The sequence below is a fragment of the Myotis yumanensis genome, unplaced genomic scaffold, assembly GCF_028538775.1.
Source record: "Myotis yumanensis isolate MYYU_CA2020_CCGP unplaced genomic scaffold, mMyoYum1.0.hap1 SCAF_12, whole genome shotgun sequence".
Lineage (NCBI taxonomy): Eukaryota > Metazoa > Chordata > Mammalia > Chiroptera > Vespertilionidae > Myotis > Myotis yumanensis.
In genome coordinates, this window is record NW_027223763.1 from 5311885 (window position 1) to 5336684 (window position 24800).

At 46.0% G+C, this 24800-nt stretch overlaps 1 protein-coding gene across 1 annotated transcript; it reads right to left on the minus strand.

Moving 5' to 3' along the window:
- Nucleotides 1-1217: 1217 nt before the first annotated feature.
- On the minus strand, nt 1218-24779 carry GLE1 (GLE1 RNA export mediator). Its single transcript, XM_070430541.1, has 16 exons — nt 24625-24779; nt 23410-23640; nt 20785-20895; nt 20051-20199; nt 19869-19929; nt 18985-19236; nt 16295-16511; nt 15437-15549; nt 15222-15291; nt 11937-12079; nt 11651-11841; nt 10792-10921; nt 8517-8621; nt 7199-7281; nt 5922-5985; nt 1218-4958 (listed from the first exon to the last, which is right to left on the minus strand). The coding sequence occupies exons 1-16, from the start codon at nt 24721-24723 to the stop codon at nt 4890-4892; spliced, it is 2088 nt and encodes a 695-aa protein (XP_070286642.1). The 5' UTR covers nt 24724-24779; the 3' UTR covers nt 1218-4889.
- Between the last annotated feature and the right edge of the window lie 21 nt (nt 24780-24800).

The window sequence follows — 24800 nt, forward strand, 5'->3', positions numbered from 1 at the left end:
ATTGAATTCAGAAAGGAAAGGAGAGGGAGAGAGATAGAAACATCAATGATGAGAGATTCATCGATCCCGCACACTCACCACCCACCACCCACCACCAGGAACCAAGTCCGAAACTCAGGAATGCGCCCCTGACCGGAATTGAACTCGGGACCCCTCACTCCACAGGCCAATGCTCCATCCACTGAGCCAAACCAACCAGGGCTACATGCTTTTGCTTCCAATTAAAATGTCCTTTTCCCCCACACCCACACCTCATTTCTGCTTGACAGATCTTACCCATGTTAAGAAGAAACTTCCTGGAAGAGCAATTTGGCAATATGAAACAGAATATAAATTTGCATGTTATTTGACACCAAACAATGTTACATCTAGGAATTTACCCTAAGGAAGTAGGACAAGATATATATATCCCTGGCCAGTGTTTCTAAGTGGTTAGAGCATCAGCCTGTGGACCAAAGGCATGTCAAGGGCATGTTACCTGGGTGGGAGGCAACCAATCAATGTCTCTCTCTCACATCGGTGTTTCTCTCTCTCTCCTCCCTTCCCTCCCTCCCTTACACTCTGAAAAATTTTTTTTAAATCAATGGAAAAATATCTTTGGGTGAGAATTTACATATATATATGTACATATATATAATTTTTATCTATATATAAAAAATTTTAATTTTTTTATTAAAAAATTAAGCAACTGGTCACCAACTGAAAAATGGTTCATTCTGATTCTTAAGTTCAAGACTACATTGGTGATACGGTTCATATTGATTGACCTGAAAACTATGAGATACATACCACTGAAAGATAGCAGGTGGTAGGACAACATGGGAACTGGGTCGACGCAAAAGCTGTATTCGTGTATCTGTGTATTTGCGGGTGTGCACAGAGATGTTCACAGAGAGTCCTAGAATAAAAGGATTTTTGGACTTTTTTGTCCTTTTACAGTTTTTGAATATTTTTAAGTATCTGGATCAAATACTCTCTTCAAGATACTTTCTCGCCCACCATACCCTCCAAGTAAAGCAGTTCAAAAAGTTTATTCCCAGAAATACTAGGCCCAAGAGAAGCTATGGGAATAGGAGTTTCATGTGCAGTAACACTGCAAAAACTCTTGGTGGTTAACAATTCAAAGCAACAGTTAAGGCACCAAAAAATCTTGCAAGAAAAAAGTACTTTTTCCTTTTATTTAGAATGAAAACATTTTATTGTGGAAGATTTATAACAACAGTACAATGAACCTCCATATGCCCATCACCACCTTCAACAATTATCAACTCTGCCCTTCTTATTTCATCTATTACTTCACCTCGTTGACCTTGAACACAGTACATAGTTCCCAAACTTCTTTGACCACTGAACGCTTTTTTAGGATCCTGCAGAAAAATCCTCTGGGAAAAGCTGCCCTAAGTGAAACGGATCTGTCTTCTGAGCTCCCATCACTTTTAGCTCAAACCATTGAGCCCAGAAAGTCCAGAAATCAGTCTCATTGACTTAACATTCCATTCTTCAAGTCACCTATTTCACTTTATGGAGGAAGCACCTTGTAAAACCTGTTTGCAGTCAACGCTCCACAGGGTCATGATAGCTTCAAGGTAACCTTCACTGTGGGTCCCAGAGCTGGACTTTGTCACCTCATTAGACTGTCAGCCGGGTTTTCCTTTGTTTTGGCGGGGTGGGGGAAGATTCTCTTTAAACTTTGAAGTAATTTCACATTTACAGAAAAGTTACAGAAATAATAACATGAAATCTCATACCCTACACCCAGATTCCCCAATTTGTTAACATTTGACCACATGTACTTTATTATTCTATGCATTACATACTTACATGTACACACTCGGGCGCTCGCGCACACACACACACAATGTGCCTAGGCATTTAATCACCTCCTGCCCAAAATGATTTGAGAATAAGTTGCAGATATCATGCCCACTTACCTCAAGTACTTCATGTTTATTTCTGAAGAACAAAAACATTCATTTTTATAAGCAGAGTACGATAATAGAAGTCAGGAAGTTCATGTTGACGTAATATTATTACCTAACATATAGACCTTATTCAAGTTTTGCCATTGTCCCAATGTCCTTTATAGGACAAACACACAAGAAGATATTTTTTCTGGTCCAGGATCACATAGTACATTTAGTGTAATTGTCCTGAAGGAGCTAAGAAAAAAATGCTTCTTGAATACGTCATCTGTATAAAGTAATTGTTTCTTTTTAGAAAGGAAGCCTGGCTGTAACCTAGAGGATAAATTCCTTTAAAATTGGTGTTTTTGTAAATTCAGCACACGGCCTGAAGACTACAGGAAATCAGTATCAGAAGTTCATTAGGTGGAACAGACAAAAGGAGATGAATTTGCAAGCCCAATAAGGCACCTGTGTGAAGCTCTGGGGCTCTTTGGGGTGTCCCAGCACTGAGATAGAAGACATCCAAACTTCATTATGTCACCGCTATCTTCAGAGGAAGCTTGAGAAGTGGGAGGAAGCTCTCAGTGCCTGGGTGAAAATCCCCAGAATTCCATTCCTCTATTTCAGGGATGTGTAGGGTTTTGAATTTTCAGTTCATCATCACATTTGCTTTAAAATGATGTAGGACAATGATATGCCAACAACATGGGCACTCTGCCTGAGAAATGAGGTCAAGCCTGAAAGGAAGCAAGCAGGCAAGTGAGTACTTGAATTTAACAACAGAATGCAGTCCTCAGTATTCTACTCTAAGGAATCCGATGCTACTACCCATCAGGAGTTGCATCTATCGGCAGTCACTATCTCTGAAGGTGACACCATCAGGGAGTATCAAAAACCTGTCCTCCCAAATGCCCTCTTCTTGGTTTTCCATCAAGAACCCATTAGGAATACCAAGCATTGAATGACATGTGCAACATGTTAAACACGTCTAGAGGCAGAACACTCAAACATCAGAAGTGTTCTCTCTGGAGTGGTGCAAATTCAAAGTAGCAGAGACCTTGGGAATCAGGCTGTCCACTGCTATTTCACATTTCATGTTTGGTAGAGGAACTTTCCCACACATAGCCTTACAAAGAACCGCAACACATCTAGCACAGAAGGCAAAAGGGCTGTGGCAGAGAGGAACCCGGAGCTCCATTAGGGCCCCACTAAGAGGTGCCAACTGTGAGCGGCATCAAGAACTCCAGCTGGCACGTTCGCTGGCCAGTGTCACAGATTTTCAGTTATGAACAGGACAATTTTCCCGCAGACGGCAGTGGTATCTTAAAGAAAGGGATGCCCTTTGAAACTTTGCATAAAAGCCTCCATGTGCTGACTGACTACAGGGCCGAGCTCCATTCACACAACACCCTGCAGTCCGTGCTTCCCAACCTGTTCCCTGCCCTGATGCTTAGAAGATGCTGCTAATTGTAACGTTCAAGTAAAGAGAGCAAGTGCAAAGGGCACCTGGCCCTGGGGCTGCAGGCAGGCCGAGGTCAGTGGCCCTGACACACAGGCTGGGAAGCACTGCTGAGACTCTGCTGAGGAACACAATTTGAAACCTACTGATGAGTCCACTTGTGTTCTGCAGGTGGGGGACGTGAGGTTCCGAGAGGGTGAGGGACTTACCCAAGGCCACAAAACCTAAAAGTGAATGGAGCCCAAGTCTCCCACTGTTCATTCCATTGTGTCCACCTTGCAAATCTTTAATTTTCCCATTTCTGCTGGATAAAACAGGATCAGGTACTGCTATATAATTTTTAAAAAAGGGCATTTTCCTAAGGTAAAGGTCAAGAAGGCAAAGAAAGGAAAAATGTATGCTTCTCTGTACCTAGACTTGGCACTTCCACACCTCAGTGATCGAACAGCTCAAGGCACAGGAAGGTGATCATATTGAACCAACTAGATACCAGCAACGGATTTTTAAAATTCAAGTTTTATTACTCATTTTTTGGCACCATAGTAAATAATTCATAGAGCGGGTCACTTCAACAGTACCAGGGAACCTCCTCAAAACACCCCATCCCCCACACATGACATTTAAGGAGGAAGAGATTGTGGCCACTGCCTCTGCAGTACGAAAGGCAGTAAATCTTTCAAATCTCGACTCTTATCTGAAAAGCCAGGCTTTGGATTTTTGTAGTGGGTTTAGTCAGGCAAATTTATCATCATTCATTAGTCAGAACAAGCAAAAAATAATAATAATAATAATAAAGCAGTTCTCAATTCCTAACATCTGTTTAACCCCCGTCATTGCTTGTGGATGCTCAGCTCATGCATACTGTGGCCAGCTCCATCGGTCCATCTTCATTCAAACTGAAAACCAGACACACACAGAAGGCCCCTGCCCTGGCTCATGCATCCCTTGTCACCCAGGCACTGGATTCCAATCGAGAGGGCAAACAGTGCTTCTTGGTTCAATACAACACGTGGCAGGGCCTAATCCCAGACACTGAGCTGTCTGCGATGCCATTTAGGACAAAGTCCATCCCTACATCAGGCATTGCCTCTGAATTTCTAATGACTTCACAAGCCGAGAAAGGCAAAGCAACCACAACTCAGACTCCTATGTAAGGATTCGGGCCTCAACTACTACAGGACTCTTGGAAGTGGTGGGCTCACTTCAGCTCAGAGCGAAATGCTTAGGTACTACCGACTTTCTGAAAGATTCGAGACAGAAAGGTAATAAAACAGTGGCATCAAGTGCTAACCACCTCAAAACGTTTGCAAAAGTGAGAAGGCCAAATCCATTTCTCCTGTCATGTGGATCCTTGAGGAGTCGTCAGTGGCCCATGAAAACCTTTCTTAGTCACAAGGCATAAATATATAAAAATACATATAGGTAGGTTTCTAACTCTGACAGCGCTCTCTCAAACACAGCTATGTTCAGTTGCTTTATTATTGCGCCTCTGCAACGAAACGGTGACGGTGGGTGACGGAGTGATATCAGGAACGCCAGAAGGAGGAAGTCAGAAAGCCCTTGGGGACAGGAATCTCCTTGCGCTGCAAACATTTCTGGTCAGGGAAAGATGAAGAAAACAGAATGACTTTCTGATAACACTGCTTTCAACACGTAACAACCAGAAGGAGCTCTGAGGACAGGAAGCTCAGGTCCCACAGGACGGAGCTCAAAGAAGGAAAAGGCACAGGACTGCGGTTGTGTAGAAGACTTCCGCTTCTGAATGAAGTGCCGCCCAGGACAAACACTATGCGATATTCTGCCTGTCCCTCTCGTCTCCCATGGCCGGGCCCATCTTTCAATATCGCTGGCTTCCTAACGGGGCTCCTGGAACTGGAAGGTAGCAGGCTGTGTAGGCAGACCTACTGGAGCTCTAAGTTATCTGTCAACATTATCTGCTTAGAAATGTTGGCACTTAGAAATATGAGAGGAGTCTGGCTGGAAGTTCAGTCTGTTCTCGTGGAGAAAAGTGAGCAGCACACTCACCATCTCCCCTGACCTGAATCTGGGCCCAAGTGGTGTGGCTCAGTGGTTGAGCATCGGCCTATGAACCAGGAGGTCACAGTTCAATTCCTGGTCAGGGCACAGGCCCAGGTTTCGGCTGGAGTCAGGGGTGTGCAGGAGGCAGCCAACCAATGATTCTCTCTGATTCTCTCTCATCATTGATGTTTCTCACTCTCTCTCTCTTCCTCTCCCTTCCTCTCTGAAATAAAATAAAAATTTTTTAAAGAAAAGAACCTTGGCCAACATGCCAAAATGTACTGGTGAGACAAGACTCGTTAGACAGGTTTTATTCATCTCTTAGGGCAGCTTCCCCATGGGCAGCATGGACAACGACATGCAGGAAGGAGAAATGGCAGTCTTTAAGGCTCTGGGGAAATTATGAACAAACAAGTAGAGTTTGGAAAAACCAAGAGGAAGAGACTGCAATCAGAGGGCCTGGAGGCCCAAGACCAGTCAGGCATAGGCTCATTCAAGGCCAACAACGGTTCGGGATGTGTGGGTTCAGGGCATCTCACCTCCAAGAACTGCTTGAGGCGTATGAAGGAACCCATCTGTCCTGAGCTTGTAATGGCTTCAATCCTGCAGGAACAGGAAGAAGACACGTGGTGAGTGACCCCACTTCTTGGAAAGGAGCTAGGGGAAGGGCGCGATCAAACGATTCACGAAGATGTCTTCTAGACCAGCGGTCGCCAGCCTTCCAGACCTCGCGGACCACCGGTTGGCGACCGCTGTTCCAGACTGAGGATGCTGTCGCTCTTCCAAATGGTCTCAACTTTCTTTTCAAACAAGGGGGTAAAGGAGAGAAAGCACTCCTCCTTCCCAAGGCCGTTGTGATTGGGTGGGATGGGGCTGTCAGGGCCCTTCCCCCATTTGAAATGCCAATGAGGTGCGAGGAATGAGAAGGGAACCTAAAGCAGATCTCCACACCAGAATCAAGCAAACTCACAACTGACTTATTGAGGGGGTTTGACTCCTTGGTTTAATTAAAAACTGCATGTAATCACCATCCCAGATTACCTGGATGGGGTGGGGGAATAGGGGGGGTGGAAAATGGTGGAAAACAATAGAGTTTAAAACAATGTCAGGTATCTGAATCCAAGATGTTCCTATTCGTTTTTTCATTTAGCAACGAGAGAGACTCTTATTAATAGTTCAGCCCCGCTGAAACCGGTTTGGCTCAGTGGATGGAGCGTCGGCCTGCGGACTGGGGGGGTCCCGGGTTCGATTCCGGTCAAGGGCATGTGCATTGGTTGCGGGCACATCCCCAGTGGGAGATGTGCGGGGAGCAGCTGATCGATGTTTCTCTCTCATCGATGTTTCTAACTCTCTATCTCTCTCCCTTCCTCTCTGTAAAAAATCAATAAAATATATTAAAAAAAAAAAATAGTTCAGCCCAGCAGGCGTGGTTCAGTGGTTGAGCATCGACCTATGAACCAGGAGGTCACGGTTCGATTCCCAGTCAGGACACATGCCAGGGTTGCAGGCTTGATCCCCATTGGGGGGGTAGGGGGGCGTGCAGGAGGCAGCCAATCAATGATTTGCTCTCATCACTGATGTATCTATCTCTCCCTCCCTCTCTCTTCCTCTCTGAAATCAAAAAAATACTTTTTTAAAAAAAATGTTTATTCAGATATCAAAGAGGATTGGAGTAAGGGATGTCACACTTAATGCAGGTGTTTTTAACCAAGTCAAACCAGCATGTAATAGCGCCCAAGGGTATCTGAGTTCTACCTTCTGAATAAAGTGAGTTCTACCTTCCGAATCCCTGGTGTCTGCTCAACAAGGCTAATACCTGGGGAAGTAGTCCTCTTTGATGAGAAGCATCATCTTCCAGAACTGGGCCTGATACTGCTTCATGAGGGCATTCCCACACACCTAGGGGGAAAGACAGGCAGAGAATGAAAGCTCACACTCACCCGAGAGATCGGGAAACCACCATCAGCCCTGGCCTTTCACTCCTGTCCAGAACTTCAGCCACAGAATGGCACTGGGCTAGCAACCAAGGGAATAAATGGAAAAATACAACTTTCTTCTGAAGCATTTCTCTCTATATGCCAATACCTCCATTTAACCAGCCTGCCAGGTATTAATATGAACCAAACTCAATTAACTAGTCTTCTTTGATTTACTGTACTGAAAATAAGCCTTTCTAAAAGGCTGGCATACCCCCAACCGTAGTAAGCAGAGAATATAGAATCCCACCCTGTTCTCAATGATTCAGGGTCACTGTTCACATACTGTGACTTTAAGGTGATTAGAAACTATTGGCATTTTAAGGCCAAATGGCCCCAGATTTATGGCACGTGCCTTCTTTCTTTAAGCAGTGTCTCCTTTCAACAGAAACCCTTACCCTTACGCCTTCTGGATGAGGGAGACACCTGACACAGGCTGTTTAATTATATTTTCTGTGCTGAGAATTATGAATCGCAATGGTGGGATACCAGTCCCCCCAGACTGGGTGGCCACACCAAGACTGAGGGATATAGCCCTCCACTGTGTACGGAGAACTAGAGAAAGTCAGTCTGGAGAGCAAGAACGAGGCAACTGGCAGGAAGAGCTCATATGAAAGACACAGAGTGAAAACTCTTGGTACCTGGTGACATCACATTTCCTGGTTCAAGGCCTCATGAGCTCCAACTGTCTATCCTAGTGGTTGGCAAACTGCGGCTCTTTGGCTCCTTGAGTGTTGCTCTTCCACAAAATACCGACTTCTGCGCACGGGCCACGAAGTTTCAATCGCACTGTACATGCGCGCCCGCACGTGGTATTTTATGGAAGAGCCACACTCAAGGGGCCAAAGAGCCGCATGTGGCTCGCCAGCCGCAGTTTGCAGACCACTGGTATCCTGCCCTTGGTCCTGGGAGTCACTTTTCTATCCCTAAACAAATTCCCCTTTTCACTTAGGCTGGGATGTACAGTTTTCCATTCTCTACAATGAGAAGACAAGTACAGTGGGAAGAAAAAGAAAAAGCTAAGCCTGTCGTAGGACTCAAGGAAAATCTGACACTAGACTCATGCTGTTCACCATCACCCCTGTGTCTACATTGCTTCACCACTCGCGTCACGCAGAGGCCAAGGCTGCTTCGACCTCTGATAACTGCACTGTGTACCTCCAAGAAGTCAAAGAGGAGGGTGGCTGTCACGTCCGACAGGGGCTCCATGTTCAGTATCTGTGCCAACCAGCGCCAGCCATGGTTTAAGCCATGAGGGTGAACCTGGGAGGAGAGAAGCGTGGTCATGATTTGATCTCACTTTATTCAGAGCTACACTCCCAATGCTATCACCCAGCCATGACCTAGTGGGCATGAGCCCCATATCTCTAAACCAAGCACATGCAGCAGGATAGAAACCACCAAAGCCAAATGAACTCGGTTTTGTTTTAATATGCTTTTTTAAAAAATATTGATTTCAGAGAGGAAGGGAGAGGGGGAGAAAGATAGAAACATCAATGATGAGAGAGAATCATTGATCAGCTGCATCCTGCATGCCCCCTACTGGGGATCGAGCCCGAAATCCAGGCATATGCCCTTGACCGAAATCAAACCCGCAACCCTTCAGTCCGCAGGCTGACGCTCTATCCACTGAGCCAAGCCAGCTAGGGCTGAACTCTGTTTTTATTTTTTTTTATTTTTATTTTTTTTAATATATTTTATTGATTTTTTACAGAGAGGAAGGGAGAGAGATAGAGAGTTAGAAACATCGATGAGAGAGAAACATGGATCAGCTGCCTCCTGCACACTCCCCACTAGGGATGTGCCCGCAACCCAGGTACATGCCCTTGACCGGAATCGAACCTGGGACCTTTCAGTCCGCAGGCCGACGCTCTATCCACTGAGCCAAACTGGTTTCGGCCTGAACTCTGTTTTTAAATGTTCCAACACTCTGAAGCCCACCCATTCTTTACAGGATCCCTTTAATACAAATCTGTCAGCTTCAATTTCAGGAATTCCATATACCAACAGTCACCCTAATCGACACTTACTATTTTGCTACCTTAGCGAAGAACCTGGGACAGAGCAGGTGCACAATAAAAACTTCTTGGGTTGCCCTAGCTCAGTGATGGCAAACCTTTTGAGCTCGGTGTGTCAGCATTTTGAAAAACCCTAACTTAACTCTGGTGCCGTGTCACATATAGAAATTTTTTTGTATTTGCAACCATAGTAAAACAAGGACTTATATTTTTGATATTTATTTTATATATTTAAATGCCATTTAACAAAGAAAAATCAACCAAAAAAATGAGTTTGCGTGTCACCTCTGACACGCATGTCATAGGTTTGCCATCACTGCCCTAGCTGGTTTGGCTCAGTGGAAAGAGCGTCGGCCTGTGGACTGAAGGGTCCCAGGTTCGATTCTGGTCAAGGGCATGTACCTTGGTTGCAGGCATATCCCCAGTAGGGAGTGTGCAGGAGGCAGCTGATCGATGTTTCTCTCTCATTGATGTTTCTAACTCTCTATCCCTCTCCCTTCCTCTCTGTAAAAAAATCAATAAAATATATTAAAAAAAACAAAAAACTTCTTGGGTTCAATTAACTCAGACCCTTTTCTCTTTAGGTTCCCAAGTCCATTGGCTTCTCCATGTTGCCAATCCGTGCCTCTGGTACTGGCTGGGCAGCTCAACTGGCTCGAGTGTCGTCCCTTGGAGGTACATCAAGGCTGCAGGTTTAAGCCCTGGTCAGGGCACATGCAAGCAGCAACCAATGACTGTATGAATGCATGGAGCAACAAACTGATGTTTCTTTCTCTTTCTCCCTTCCTCTCTCTCTGAAATTAAAACACACACACAAAAGAGATTGAGCTGGCAGGTCAAACCTTGGACCCCAGCTGTGGCTCTGTCGTTGTCAAGTGTGTATCACCATGGCTTGCTAAACCTCCATCTGTCCATTTAAATGTAACCATAAAGCTCAATTTACAACCGACTACTGTCTGGTAGACTCTTTTTTAAAAATATGTTTTTATTGATTTCAGACAGAGAGGAAAGGAAAGGGGGAGGGGGAGGAGGAGGAGGAGGAGGAGAGAGAGAGAGAGAGAGAGAGAGAGACAGACATCGATTGGTTGCCTCCAATACACATCCCAACCAGAGATTGAACCTGCAACCTGGGTATGTGCCCTGACCGGTAATCAAATCAGTGACTTTCCAGGGCATGGGACAATGCTCAATAACGACACCAACCAACTGAGCCACACCAGCCAGGGGTGGTTGACTCTTTTATGAACTGGTTACTAATAATCAACATCAACTTCTCTAAAGAAGACACGTGAAGCGGCGGTATACTTGAACTCAGCACGTAACTGGAGGCCGTCTCTGAAGGCCAGTATTTCCTGCAGACAGAACACCGACTACGGACCGACCTCGCATTCTCGGCAGTAAGCCTTTCCTACTACCTCTTGTTGAGTTCCATACGGCCACCGGAGCTGGATGATGGCAGCATAGAGACGCATCATCCCGGACATGCGTTTCAGAAAGTTGTCCTGCTGCTCCACCTTGGAATCCTTCACTTGGTAGCCAAGCATTCTAAGCGGGAGGAAAAAATTCAGTGTGACAAGGCCAAAATGAGAGTGACAGAGCAGAGATTACGTTTCATGGCTAAAAGTAACAACATATTATTAAATAGATTATTGCACATCAATGCATTTGTAGAAGACGCTGTTTACAAAGCACTCACATCCACATCAAATCTGTACATCATATAAGTCCTGTGAGGTGAACTCACAGGTCATATCATTTACAAATAAGGAAAATGACACCCAAAGAGGTAAAATTACTTACCCATTTTGCAAAGTTATTCAATGACAAAGCAGGATAAAATTCCAAAACTCCTGGACTCTAGATCCATTATTCTTTCCACTAAACCAGGGGTCCTCAAACTACGGCCCGCGGGCCACATGCAAATACAAATATTTTATTTGTTCCCGTTTTGTTTTTTTACTTCAAAATAAGGTATGTGCAGTGTGCATAGAAGTTTGTTCATAGTTTTTTTTTAAACTATAGTCCGGCCCTCCAACGGTCTGAGGGACAGTGAACTGGCCCCCCATTTAAAAAGTTTGAGGACCCCTGCACTAAACTATATTGATTATTGGCACCTAAATCCACAAATTCCAATAACTGTCCAGTTTGCATGAAAAACATTGTATTTTCTGATATAACATTCAAGACGCCTAAAAGCTGTGAGGAGGAATATAAATTCTACAAGTATTTCTACTTCACGAATCGCCCTAGGGCTAGTCAGGAGACCGGCCTCACCTTTGATAGTCTTCCAAAGCCATTCCCTCCCTGAAAGCCGGGTAGAAAGGGACAGAGTACGGACAATTCTTGTGCAGATGAGCCAGGATGAGGTCCCCCACCCGCGGGTGCAGCTCCCAGATCCCGGACGCCACGACGGCGATGGGGAACGCAGCTTCATGATGAGAGGCCACCTCCTCCTCTCCTTGTTTCTGGCAACAGAGATGGGGACGGCGTTAATATCGCAAATGGCTACGTGCTGCGCACCAGCCTCGTCTTCCCATACTCGGGCAATAAGGTTTCTCACCACGAATTTCTCTGCCAGTTTGTACTGGACAAAGTCCAGGCCCTGTGGGTTCAGGGTGACGGACACAGAGCGCCCACCAGACTGAACAGGTTTTCCAGAGAGCAGGTTGTGGATCTTGTCAAAGATCTCCTTCAGCTTGGAGCCTGGGAACGAAAGAGATAAAGTGACTTAAATCAACCTATTTTTTAGAAGGAATCTACATAAACCCAGCTGTGCAGCCCTATAGAAGTTCAGAGCCTACGGACAAAATACTGATGCAGAAAAATGTATGACAATCAAATACATATGTGGGGGAATGCAAAAGGACACAAGACATACTATTTCATAGGAACCCCTCATTTGGGAATGAATTCTGAAACTGATACATCAAACAGAGGGATAAACAGTGTGGAGATAGGTGTTATTACAGATCCCGCCTGTGGTTGACATGCCTACGGGAGCCACTGCATCTCGAGGGAAAACCTTCCAGAGCATCTCCCCAGCTCACAATCCCCCCCGCTTCTCCGCACCCGCCTTCCTCCATCCTCAGACACAAAGTGGGTTTCTAGTAGCTGCGTTTGTATAAAAGAGCCTGTGTGCCCCAACCCCGACATGGGCTACAGGTAGAGTTGTCTAGCTGAGCCGATCAGCCAACTGACAGAGTCCATTCCTGACGTGCCCCAGCAACACGTACACTCGTAAGCAGTGGGACCTTGCAACTGCCACGTGGACCGAAGAACAGCCGTCTACAAACTACGCATCGAGATGCACAGAGAAAGATGAGAGGAGAGAACAGGGTCCTGAAGTCTCTAGCCTGAGACCTAGCTTCATTCCCGCCATGAGGTAATCCAACACTCGCAAGCAAAGTTTAAATTAGCACAGCATTGCCCTAGCTGGTTTGGCTCAGTGGATAAAGGGTCGGCCTGTGGACTAAAGGGTCCTGGGTTCGATTCCAGTGAAGGGCATGTACTTCGGTTGCAGACTCCTCCCCGTCCTGAGCCCTGGTGGGGGCTCGTGCAGGAGGCAACCAATTGATGTTTTTCTCTCTCACATCGATATTTCTCTCTGTCTTTTCCTCTCTCTAAAAATCAATGGAAAAATATCCTCGGGTGAGGATTAAATTAGCACGGCATCACCAGCTTAGAAATACCCTGCCATGGTCCTAATTACTTTAAGAATGTTCCCCTTATTAGATGTGGAGAATGAAACAGAGGAGGCAGTCAGAGGGTGCCTTCCAGGTTCCAGCTAAGGTGACTGAATAGACAATGGTGCTACTGATGACTCAGCACAAAGAGGAGAAAAACAGGCATAAGGAAATGACCAGCTCGGACCTCACCACACTGCACCTGAGGTCTCTGAGAGCCTCCGCGCACAGATATCCCGCAGGAGCTGGTCCTAGCGAGTCTGAAGCTCAGAGGAACGGGGTGAGTAGGAGGTAGACTTGGGAGTCATTCGTCAGCACACAGGTAGTAATGCTGGAAGCCATGGAGGGATGGAGAAGTGAGGGTGAGAGCAGACCCCTAGGGAACACCTACTACTGAGGTGAGGGCAGGAGACCAAGGAACCAAAGGCGAGAGGCAGGAGGAGAGCCTGGAAACTAACGCTCCATGGAAGCCAAAGGAGTCGCGTTTCACAAAGGGAAAATCAACGGCGCCAAACAGAACTGAGAGGAAGACCAGAAAATCCTCAAAGGTGTAGAATCAAAGGAATGTATTTTAGGGTGTGAGTGACTCATGCATATTTAAAAGAAAAGGAGCCTGTAACAAGGGAGTAATTTCGCATAAAACAGGAGGGGAAGGCCATGAACGATGCTGCAAAGCCTTGAAGGCAATGGGAGGGGATGGGAATAAGGCAGAGGCAGAGGGTCAGCAGGGTTCAGGACACCGCCTCCTCTGAAACAGGAGCCTGAGAGGTAAGTACAGCTGTGCACAGGTGCAGGCGGCATCGCAGGCTCTCGCACCTGTCGTCTCGATTTCCTGATGAAAGAGGAGGCAAGGCAGTCGGTCGCCTTAGGAGTAAAGGCTGCGGCTAAGCCTGCGGGGGGAGTGGGGAGGTGTGGTATGGCTGTCGAGCCACCTCTCCCCGCTGCTTGCTATCAAAGGTCAAGGCACTTTAAATTCCAGAAAGTGATACGTATTTATTTATTTATACCTTGCCCTGTTCCAGAAAGAATTTCAGGCAGCGATGTGATAGGTAAGTCCCATCATATACCATCTCAAGGGCAGAAACGGCAACCTTCCTACGCTTTGTAGGCACCCAGTCAATCAGGGGACCTGGGAGACCCAGCTGTCCATGTGCCCCTGCCACTCGGCAGCAAGTCTGTCATTTGGAGGCTCCACAACCAGAGCGCTTGCGATAAAACATAAACCTGTTTCTAAAGAAGAAAGGAAGACGGTCTTTCCTCTGTCTGGCTCCTACTCTCTCATCTCAGTCTCCGGAGAGAAAAGGAAGGAGTCTAAAGTGCTAGCAGGACTGGCTTCGAGTCTGGAAAAGCTGATGCAGGACAAAAGCCAAGAATCTGAGTCATGCCCTAGGCCCCCTTAGCAATACTTTCTGCAGCAACGTCCAATTTTAGGTCAGAGCCACTCTAAATAATTCACTATTAACATGCAGCTTATTATTTATTTATTTTTGGTTAATCCTCACTCAAGGATATTCTTCCATTGATTTTTAGGGAAGTGGAAGAGAGAAACATCGATGTAAGAGAAACACATTGATTGGTTGCCTCCTGCACGTGCCCCGACCAGGGCCTGCAATCAAGGTATTTACCGTTCACCAGAATCGAACCCGGGGCCCTTTGGCCCATCGCCCATCGCTCTAGCCCAGTGATGGCGAACCTATGACACGCGTGTGACACGCGAACTCATTTTTTTGGTTGATTTTTCTTTGTTAAATGGCATTTAAATATATAAAATAAATATCAAAAATATAAATCTTTGTTTTACTATGGTTGCAAATATCAAAAAATTTCTATATGTGACACGGCACCAGAGTTAAGTTAGAGTTTTTCAAAATGCTGACACGCCGAGCTCAAAAGGTTCGCTATCACTGCTCTAGCCATTGAGTCAAAGGGACTAGAGCTACAGCTTATTTAACAACGAGCCACCAAACACAGAATTATCACCTTCCACGTGCTGAAGAGGAAACAAAGGAGGGCAAAATAGGAGGCGTACACCTTCCATACGCCTGATCCGACTGTCAACATGCAGGCAACCTGCTGTCCGTGAGCACCTTACAGGTAAGTGGATTTGGAGTCTTAAAAATAAAACCAAGTGAGGGGCCCTGTTCCTAACTCCTGTGACCAACCTGCGATGGTGGAGATCTGGCTCACGGGGATAGTGGCGGCCTTCTGGAGGTCCATCTTTATCTTTTTGACCTGCCAGGAGAGAACCGGGAGGAGACAGATCGCTTTCTGCAGAGCTGCATTAGGGAAGGTCACACGCGACACATGTACCTTTGGGGCACAAGGCTGATCAGAGAACTCTGAGGCCCGGAGAATCCCCGCTTCCACCCCTTCCTACCTGACTGTCCTTGCTGCTGGTCATTCCCTCAAAGGCCAGCACACACTGACGGGAGGCCTCCTGCAGCTGCTGGTACCACTGCATTGTACTGTCTTGTACCTTCACCTGGAGGTCTGAGGAGTAAAAGACAGGCTCTCTTAACAGTAGCTAGTATTTACTGAACACAGTACGAACCAGACACTGTTCTAATCACCTCATGCATGCACAACTGCTTTTACTGTCTAATCCGTGAAGCAGATACTATTATTATCTTCATTTTATTTTATTTTATTTTATTTTTTTAAAAATATATTTTATTGATTTTTTACAGAGAGGAAGGGAGAGAGATAGGGAGTTAGAAACATCGATGAGAGAGACATCGATCAGCTGCCTCCTGCACATCTCCCACCGGGGATGTGCCCGCAACCCAGGTACATGCCCTTGACCGGAATCGAACCTGGGACCTTTCAGTCCGCAGGCCGACGCTCTATCCACTGAGCCAAACTGGTTTCGGCTATTATTATCTTCATTTTATACAGAAACAGACGAGGAAAGGTTAACCAATTTGCCCAGGTCACATTGCTAGGAAGCAGTAAAACTAGATTCCCACTGATCTGGCTCCAAAGCCAGCATTCTCGACCATCACACTACAGTGATTCTCTTGTGTTTTAACAAGCATGTATTTTGTACATATTTATTTAAAATACTCAGTAGCAGCAATACTTGGAATAATGTATCTATTAGAATGATACAGAATTTCAAGTCCTCACGGCAAGTGCTGGAGTCTGAAGTCAGGCTCCACATCAGCCGATACTCAAACGCCTACTTGCTCCTTCGCATGTGCTGAAACTTACAAGGATCGTACCCCAGGACACTCACCTTCGCCCCGTTTCCCTCCCGGGCCCTGGCTGGGAGCGGGGCACTCTTTGCGGACCTCTGGCCTCTGCTGCGTCTGTGCCTCTTGCCGCTTCACCTGGGCCTCCTCTTCTTCCTGCCTCCTCTTGTCTTCACACGCCCTGGCGTCCGTCAGGAGGTCCCGCATTTCCTGCAGCGCGCTCTCGGCCACGGCTTGGTCCTCCGCCGTGGGAAAGCCGTTCTGTCAGGGTGAGAGGCAGAGCTTTGTGGTTATGCCTAGGCAGACTGTGGGGCTGAGTCATACCTTACACAAGCCAATGTATTTCTAGAATTACAACTGTTGTATTAATGTCTTACCATTCGTCAACATGGCGATACCTACTGCTTCCTGTTCTCATAAAGGTAACACCAATTTACCATCAACACCACTCACCAACACCGGGCGGAAAAGCTTTTTAAACATTTGTGACAAGAGTCTACACAAAAACGATATGGTGTTTTCATTTGCATTCCATGTATTAATGGCAATTTTGAATTTATTTTCAAATCTGTTAGACAATTATATTTGTGCTTTTATACACTGTCCTGTCCTTTGCTCATCTTTCCATTAGTGGGATGGAGGTAGAGTGATTTATCTTTTTTCCCTTAAATTCCTAAGTTCCTGATGATAGTTTAAAAAAGAAAAGCCCTCTTAAGTCGCTGTAGAATACTAGGAAAGCAACTCATTATGCTGGAAACTGATGAGGGAAAGACTCCAATATTTGTTCTTTCTTTCTTCTATAGGCTGCACCTCAAGATAATAGTTTATGGGAAGCATTTCTTCTTGTAGTTGAATTCCAGAAAGAATAATAAACTTAGAAAAACGTAAAACATACCACCCCTAATAAATGGTAATAGCCACTGAGCCACTAGATCAGCGGTTCTCAACCTGTGGGTCGCAACCCCTTTGGCGGTCGAACGACCCTTTCACAGGGGTCGCCTAAGATCATCCTGCATATCAGATATTTACATTACGATTCATAACACTAGCAACATTACAGTTATGAAGCAGCAACGAAAATAATTTTATGGTTTGGTCACAACATGAGGAACTGTATTTAAAGGGCCAGAAGGTTGAGAACCACTGCACTAGCTAAAGGCCCACGGGGATCTTCATGGTGGAAGATAAGGCTGACAGTATCTGAAGCCACGGGCTGACCTGAGTATCACCAGTGGAAAGGCCATCAGATAGAACATGCCTTTGGCATGGTGCAAAAACAGGTACATACATACTACCCGCTATGAAGTTGTCATGTGCCCAAAACAATCAAACACAAATCTGAGCAAGCTCCTAGATCTGTGCTGTCCAATAAGGTAGCCATATGTTGCTATTTAGGTTTAAATTAATTTTAAAAGTGTTTTATATTACAACTCTCAGGCCCTTGCTGGTTTGGCTCAGTGGATAGAGCTTTGGCCTGCAGACGATGGGTCCCAGGTTTGATTCCAGTAAAGGCCACATATTGCAGGCTCGATCCCCAGTAGGGGGCATGCAGAAGGCAGCCGATCAATGATTCTCATCATAGATGTTTCTATCTCTCTCCCTCTCCCTTCCTCTCTGAAATCAATAAAAATATGTAAATAAATTAATTAAATAAAATACAACTCTCATGCCCGGCTGGTGTCACTCTGGCTGAGCATTAACTTATGAACCAGGAAGTCATGGTTGGACTCTAGTCAGGGCACATGCCTGGGTTGCAGGCTCCATCCCCAGTAGGGGGCATGCAGGAGGCAGCTGATCAATGATTCTCTCCCATCACTGATGTTTCTATCTCTCTCTCCCTCTCCCTTCCCCTCTGAAGTCAATAAAAATATATTTTTAAAAGTAATAAATAAAATGGTGTCACTGCAGTGTTATGCACAATAGTGTAAATATAGAAACTTAAATGTCCACCAACAGACATGCCTTTATTCTTTTTTTGGGGGGGGGGGGGGGGATGAAATCACAGGGGCCAGCACATCCAGGGTGCAATGGATAAGCCTGGCCTGGGAAAACCACCTTCGTGATCATGGTATCTCCCCTGCCAGGTAAGTACAGACATGCTTTTTTCAATACATGTTGGTATGGTTATATGATGGAAATATCCAATTTCATCTATCCACCCAATACTTATTGACTACATACTATGTGTTAAGGCAATACTGGCATGTTTTTTAAATATACTTTTATTGATTTTTTACAGAGAGGAAGGGAGAGGGATAGAGAGTTAGAAACATCGATGAGAGAGAAACATCGATCAGCTGCCTCCTGCACACTCCCCACTGGGGATGTGCCCGTAACCAAGGTACATGCCCTTGACCGGAATCGAACCTGGGACCTTTGAGTCCGCAGGCCGACGCTCTATCCACTGAGCCAAACCGGCCAGGGCAATACAGGCATGTATTAACAGTGCCTTAAAAACATGGAAATATTTTTAGTAATTATAGTAATTATGTGTTCAAAATACATTAACTGAAAAAAGCAATGAAAATTTCTGTAAGTTTTTAATATTGATCATAAGTATAGCAGGCATTCAATAGACATTCTTGAATGAACGAGATAAAGTATTTTTCAACCAGAAAACACACACTTTTTAAACCTAAGATGAGAGACTCTATCTATGAGGCCCATGTGGGACAGGGATGACGCAAACGCACACACTCTGCAGACAGAACAGAGTCCCCTGCAGCCCCCTCACCTCTGAAGTGGTCCGAATGATCCCCGAGATGAGGCCGCACAGCTGGTTGCCTCGGCTCCGCAAGGCCAGCAGGTCCACCTTCAGGTCTCTGTGCTGGCCCACGGAGTCCAGCTGCTGGTTGAGGTGCAGCAGCTCCTCCTGCAGGGCATAGAGGCTCCGCAGGCGGACCTGGCCTTCCTCCCTCCGCAGCCGCTCCTGCTCCACCTGCTTCAGGCGCTGCTGCTCTGCCTCCCACAGCTTCAGGTTGAGAATCTATAGAAAGGGCTGCCGAGTTACCTCTCTGAGGGGCTCCTGGCCTTCTCTTTCTACATCCTCAAGCTCTATGCGGGACACATATTTTCATAGACAGACCCAGAGCAGGACAGGGCTGCCCAGCGTCAGTCACACAGAGGCAAGAAAGGGGCCAGGTCCCCCTGTGAGGCTGAGATGGCCCCTGTGAGACTGAGACGGCCCCTGGGAAGCTGAGAAAAATACCACATGAACTCACTCATTTATGGATAATAAGGACCATTATAGACTGATGAACAAAAATGGATACAGAGGCAGAGCAGCATTGAGCAGACTGTCAAACTACAGTGGGAAACCTGGGGAGGGTTGGGGTAGGGGGGCAGGTAGGAGATCAACCGAAGGACTTATATGCATGCATATGAGAATAACTAATGGACACAAGACACTGGGGGGTGGGGAAAGCTGGGGGAATGTCGGGGAGGGGGGGGAAGGAGACATGTGTAATACTTTAAGAAATAAATTAAAAAAATAAATTAAAAAAAAAAAAAAAAAGAAAGAAAGGGGCCAGGTCCTCCACAACTGTTTGCCAGAACTGACTCTCTGGGAGGTTACAGCCAGACCCCGAAACCCCCACACGGGTTCTCCCAGGCTCTGACCTTGGCTCTGTGGCGATGCTCAGCTTTCAGCTTCTCTTGCTGCCCCAGGGCTTCTCTGGAGCTGAGTGAGGAGTGGCAGGGAGAACCAGTCAGGGATGCTGCCTAAAACCGTCTTCTCTCTTCCTAAAACTGTCAGTTCCAGCTGACCCTCCCGACATTTCCAGTCCTACTTCAGGACTCACCTCTTCTCCATCATTTCCCTCAAGTCCTGGAATTCTTTATGATGCTTCAGTTCCTTCCGTTCATCAAAACGCTTCAGCTGTTCAGATGCCATCTCAGAGAGCGCTCGCACCTTCCTCTCCTGCTCCTCCTGCCACAGCCTCAGGCCCTCCTGCAAAGGATCAGGCCCTGCTTGCGGAGCTCACTACCACCTGGCTCCCTTACCCTGTGGAATACCCTCCCGTCGGTCCGTAACTCTAGCAGGTGTCCCAGGACATGCAATCATCTGCGTACTTCTCCGAACCTCTGCTCGGTCACCTCTCTCCTTGGGCTGATCTTTAAACTCAGCAGCAATCTATCAAAATCCTTATCCCAATCCTTATCCTAAACTTGCTAGGTACATTTCTACCTCAATCCTTTCCTCGTGTCCTCATCTCTGCCTAGATTTCCCCCCACAGCCACTTATGCCTAAGGTCCATCTTCTCAGGATAACCTTATCTTAAAACCCCAGGTCACCTTCCAATTTTGGAGAAGTAAATGGAATCCAGGAAAGCCTATGCAGTTTTCCTAAAGTCACATGTAAAACAGAAGAGGATATGAAACTGGATTTGACTTGAGAGAGCTTAGTCTGGACTGCTACATTACACTTTCTCCACAAACGAGTCAGCAGCTGCTAGCACTCAGTAGGGCAGGATGATCAGCACACAGTGGGCTTTCATAAACCCTAAGGAACTGCACCTAACTGTGGGTCACTTACTGTTCCTCTCATTCTGTGCACCAGCTCATACATTCGGATGCAGCCTTCCACCTTGATGCCCCTGGAGGACTGCAGTAACATGGGCTCCGTGTGCTGGGACTCACGTTTGCCCTGACAGACAGAAAATGGGAAAAATTAAGCTTTTAAGATGGTATGGTTGCTGTTATCCCTTCAAGACAAAACCCACATTCCTACTTATAAACAACAATGAAAACAAAACAAAGGAGGTCAGAACTAGTGAGCTTTTCGTGATACTGACCTTGTTCTCTTTGTTTTCCTTAAACACACACACACACACACACACACACAGCACAAGGAACAACAACTTCTTTTCTGCTTGCTTGTTTTGATCTGCCCAGCAAATTTCCCCCTTTTTTCTGATAGTGTCCATTCGTGCCAGGATGGTTTGGATGGAGCAACCCCAATCCACATCCTCAATTCTTTCACCTTCCTGGCCTCAGGGGCAAGCAGCTGACCAGCTAGCAAAGTCCCCTAGCCTCCTGTAGCCAGTATCCACTTCAGCAATGAGGCTCAGAGCCAAGTGAGGCCAGAGTTCATCTCTGAATTTCTCTGATGAAGCGATCTAGGAGGCCTTCTCTAACCTAAGAAGGTGTGTGTCTAGTGCTACCAACAGCCATCTTGCCCTATTGAGTCTTCCTGAAAAATGAACCCAAAGAGCGTTAGGCAGAATCGAGAGATGGAAAGGCAAAGCCCTGTGTGTTCAAGAACTGGATCAAGTTGGAAATAATGTCAAGCAGAGACATACAGAAAACAGACCATCATTGCCCTGGCCAGTGTGGCTCCTGCCCCCTCTCCCTTCCTTGCTCTCTAAAAATCAATTTAAAAAACATACACAAAACAAACAAACAAACAAAAAACGGTCAAATGATAGTCCTGGCTGCGTAGCTCAGTTGCTTGGAGCGTCATCATGATACACCAAGGTTGAAGGTTTGATCCCTGGTCAGGGCACATACAGCAATCAACCAATGAATGCATAAGTAAGTAGAACAAGAGATCAATGTTTCTCTCCTTCTCAAATCAATAAAACTTAAAAAAAAAAAAAAAAGATAGATAAATAAATCATGCTCCTGTATACCTATAGTACCCCTTATCCGGTCCAAACCTATTCCTAAATTTGTGTAACCATCCCTCACATGCAGTAAATAGCCCGGTGTCACTCATTTTAGGGGATCCCTTGCTTACTATCTGTTGTCTTCATATGGACTCAATACTTTCTCGCATAAAAACACATTGCCATCAATCAAACAAGCTTTCTGGTCATGTTATCCACCCACAAATTATATGTCTTTTCCAATTAGCTGAACACTTATCATGCACTGTGGTCATTAACTTTTTTAGTTTCAGATGCAACAGCCAATCTTGCACAAATTTCTTTTTCCTTCTTTGCAATTTAACGGATGGAAGATTCATTGTAATCATAGATCTTAGAAATGTCAGCATACAATTTTCCCCCTTTCCTTATTGAGCTGAGAACTTTCACCTTTTGACTTAAAGGAGGCACTTTATGGCTTCTCATTGGTACATCCAGATTGCCAACATCCCTCCTCCTGCACTTTGGGGACATTACTAAGTTACTTGAACATTACAATTACCAGAGTTACTTGAACATCAGCACTACAACACTGCAACAGCAGACCTGACCCAAGACGGCTACTCAGTGACTAATGGGCGGGTAGTGGGCACAGCATGGAGATGCTGGACAAAGGAACGATTCCTGTCCCAGGCAGGACAGAACGGGAGGCACATCACATAACTCAGAATGGTGCACAATTTAAAATCGTATGAATTGTTTATTTCAGGACTTTTCCATTTAATATTTTTGGACTATAGTTGACCGCAGTAACTGAAACCATGGAAAGCGAAACCTCAGATAAGGGAGAACTACTGTACACAGGCAAACTACTCTGAAAATATACCACCAAAAAAAACAAAACAAAAATACAAAAAAAGACCACCACCAATAACAATTTACTGGGTTTTCTTAAAATATTTTTATTGATTTCAGAGAGGAAGGGAGAGAGAGAGATAGAAACAGCACTGATGGCGAGAACTACTGATGGGTTGCCTTCTGCATGCCCCCTACTGGGGATGTGCCCTTGACTGGAATGGAACCCGGGACCCTTCAGTACGCAGACCAACGACGCTCTAGCCACTGAGGCAAACTGGCTAAGATAACAATTTACTTACTTTGTAAGTAAGAGAAACAAACAAAGGCAGTGACAAAATAGAGTGAAAAATAGGTAAAAACTCAGAACTAACGATATGTAAATCCTAAGAGCAGGTTAAATTTTATTGTATGCCCCCAGCAGCCAGCACAAAAAGAGAAACTTTACCAGTTAAACAGATGCAAGGTTCATGTGGAAAACAATCCAATTGCTCATGACATTAGCTACTACTCTCGGTACTAAGAATAGAGGGCAATCTCTCTCTTTACGTCTTCATAAGGCGAACACAGGGTGATGTGGGCAACACTGTCCCTACAAACAGCTACCAAGAAACAACCACGACTTTATGCAGGGCAAAGCCATTGTCACATGACGACATTACACAACTCAACTTTGCAACCACCCCTGTCGTCTGTCCTCAGCTGATCGAAAACCTTACCTTGGTCCCACCTGGTGTCGCTGGTGTTCCTGGGGATGCTGGTGAGAAGGCAAGGCTTCTGATGGGAGACTTGGGAACAAATGAAGGTTGGTCCAGGCCTGAAGTGGATCTAGAGGATGTTGACGTCTCAGAGGGAGACAGGTTCTCTTGTGTGTGGGGTAGGACATGATCTACCACCCATCCAGCATAAGAAGATAGCTGGGGAGTGGATACACATTCTTCTAAAACATCCTAGAGAAGAAGAAGATGTGAAGCTCAACTTGCATGTCAACTGAGATGGACTGAAGCACTTCCTGAGAACGCAGCCTCATTTCTGCGGTATTCCTGTTAAGGATGTATAACCTGAGTATACACCAGACAGACCAATCCTGGGACTCAGCCTCTAGAATGTAAGGTATGTATTTTTTAAAATTGTCAAAGATATAAAAGACAGGGGAACACTTTAGAATTGTTTTACATAAAAGTCTAAAGAGACAGGGCAGTAGCTAGATTACCAGAAACTCCGGAACAGGAGGTATGCCTTAACTGTTCCTACATGCCCCCTCCACCTGGCGGTCTAGTACAGAACACTGCAAATACAGTGATCACGCCCCCATTAAACCTCACAGGTCCGTCCAATGTCATCTAAAACTCTGTGCGATCAAACTTTTGGCCCGGTGGATAGAGCGCCGGCTTTTGGACTTTAGGGTCCCAGGTTCGATTCTGATCAGGGGCACATGCCGGGGGTTGCTGCCTCGATCCCCAGTGGGGGGCGTGCAGGAGGCAGCCGATCCATGATTCTCTCTCTTCATTGATGTTTCTCTCTCTCTCTCTTCCTTCCTCACTGAAATCAATAAAAATATATTAAAAAATAAAAAAATTTAAAAGTTTGTGTGTGATTCTTCACTTGCAGCAATACGTCATATTAATCGTTCACTGCAAAATCTGCCCGTTCTAGCACAGGCAGTAACTTCTCTGACCCTGAGACCAGGGCTGCTTTGACAACAGAGACGGAGGCGCCTAGTCTGGCTGCGGGTCGCACGGAGCCTTCAGAAAGAAGAGCGCCTCTGAAGGGGTGTCCCCAGCGGCTGGAATAGGCTGGGGAGAGCAGAAACCCTAGGGCAGCGTGGTGCACGTACAGGAGTCGAGAAACAAATGCGGGTGGTTAGAAAGGACGCACGGGGTGCCGGCGTAGCGGCCAGAAGGGCTACAGCCGCCTCTGGATCCACTGCTCACCTCGCCCCGCAGGAGCCAGTCGCGGTGGTAGCAGAGGCGACCTTTGTCGGAGCTGCGCAGCGCCTGCAGGGTCTCCCAGCAGCGACTCTCGGACGGCATGGCCCGTACTGCAGTCGCTCTTCCGAGATGCCGCTGGTGGAAAAACAAGCCCTCGAATCAGCCGCCCCGTAAATAAG

Excerpts from the sequence above, each read along its gene's own strand:
- GLE1 (XM_070430541.1), bottom strand. The coding sequence starts at position 24,723 with ATGCCGTCCGAGAGTCGCTGCTGGGAGACCCTGCAGGCGCTGCGCAGC. Across the intron at positions 20,896-23,409 it reads CGACACCAGGTGGGACCAAG|GGCAAACGTGAGTCCCAGCA; the intron begins GTAAGGTTTTCG and ends TCTGTCTGTCAG. Across the intron at positions 8,622-10,791 it reads CGTATGGAACTCAACAAGAG|GTTCACCCTCATGGCTTAAA; the intron begins GTAGTAGGAAAG and ends CTCTCCTCCCAG.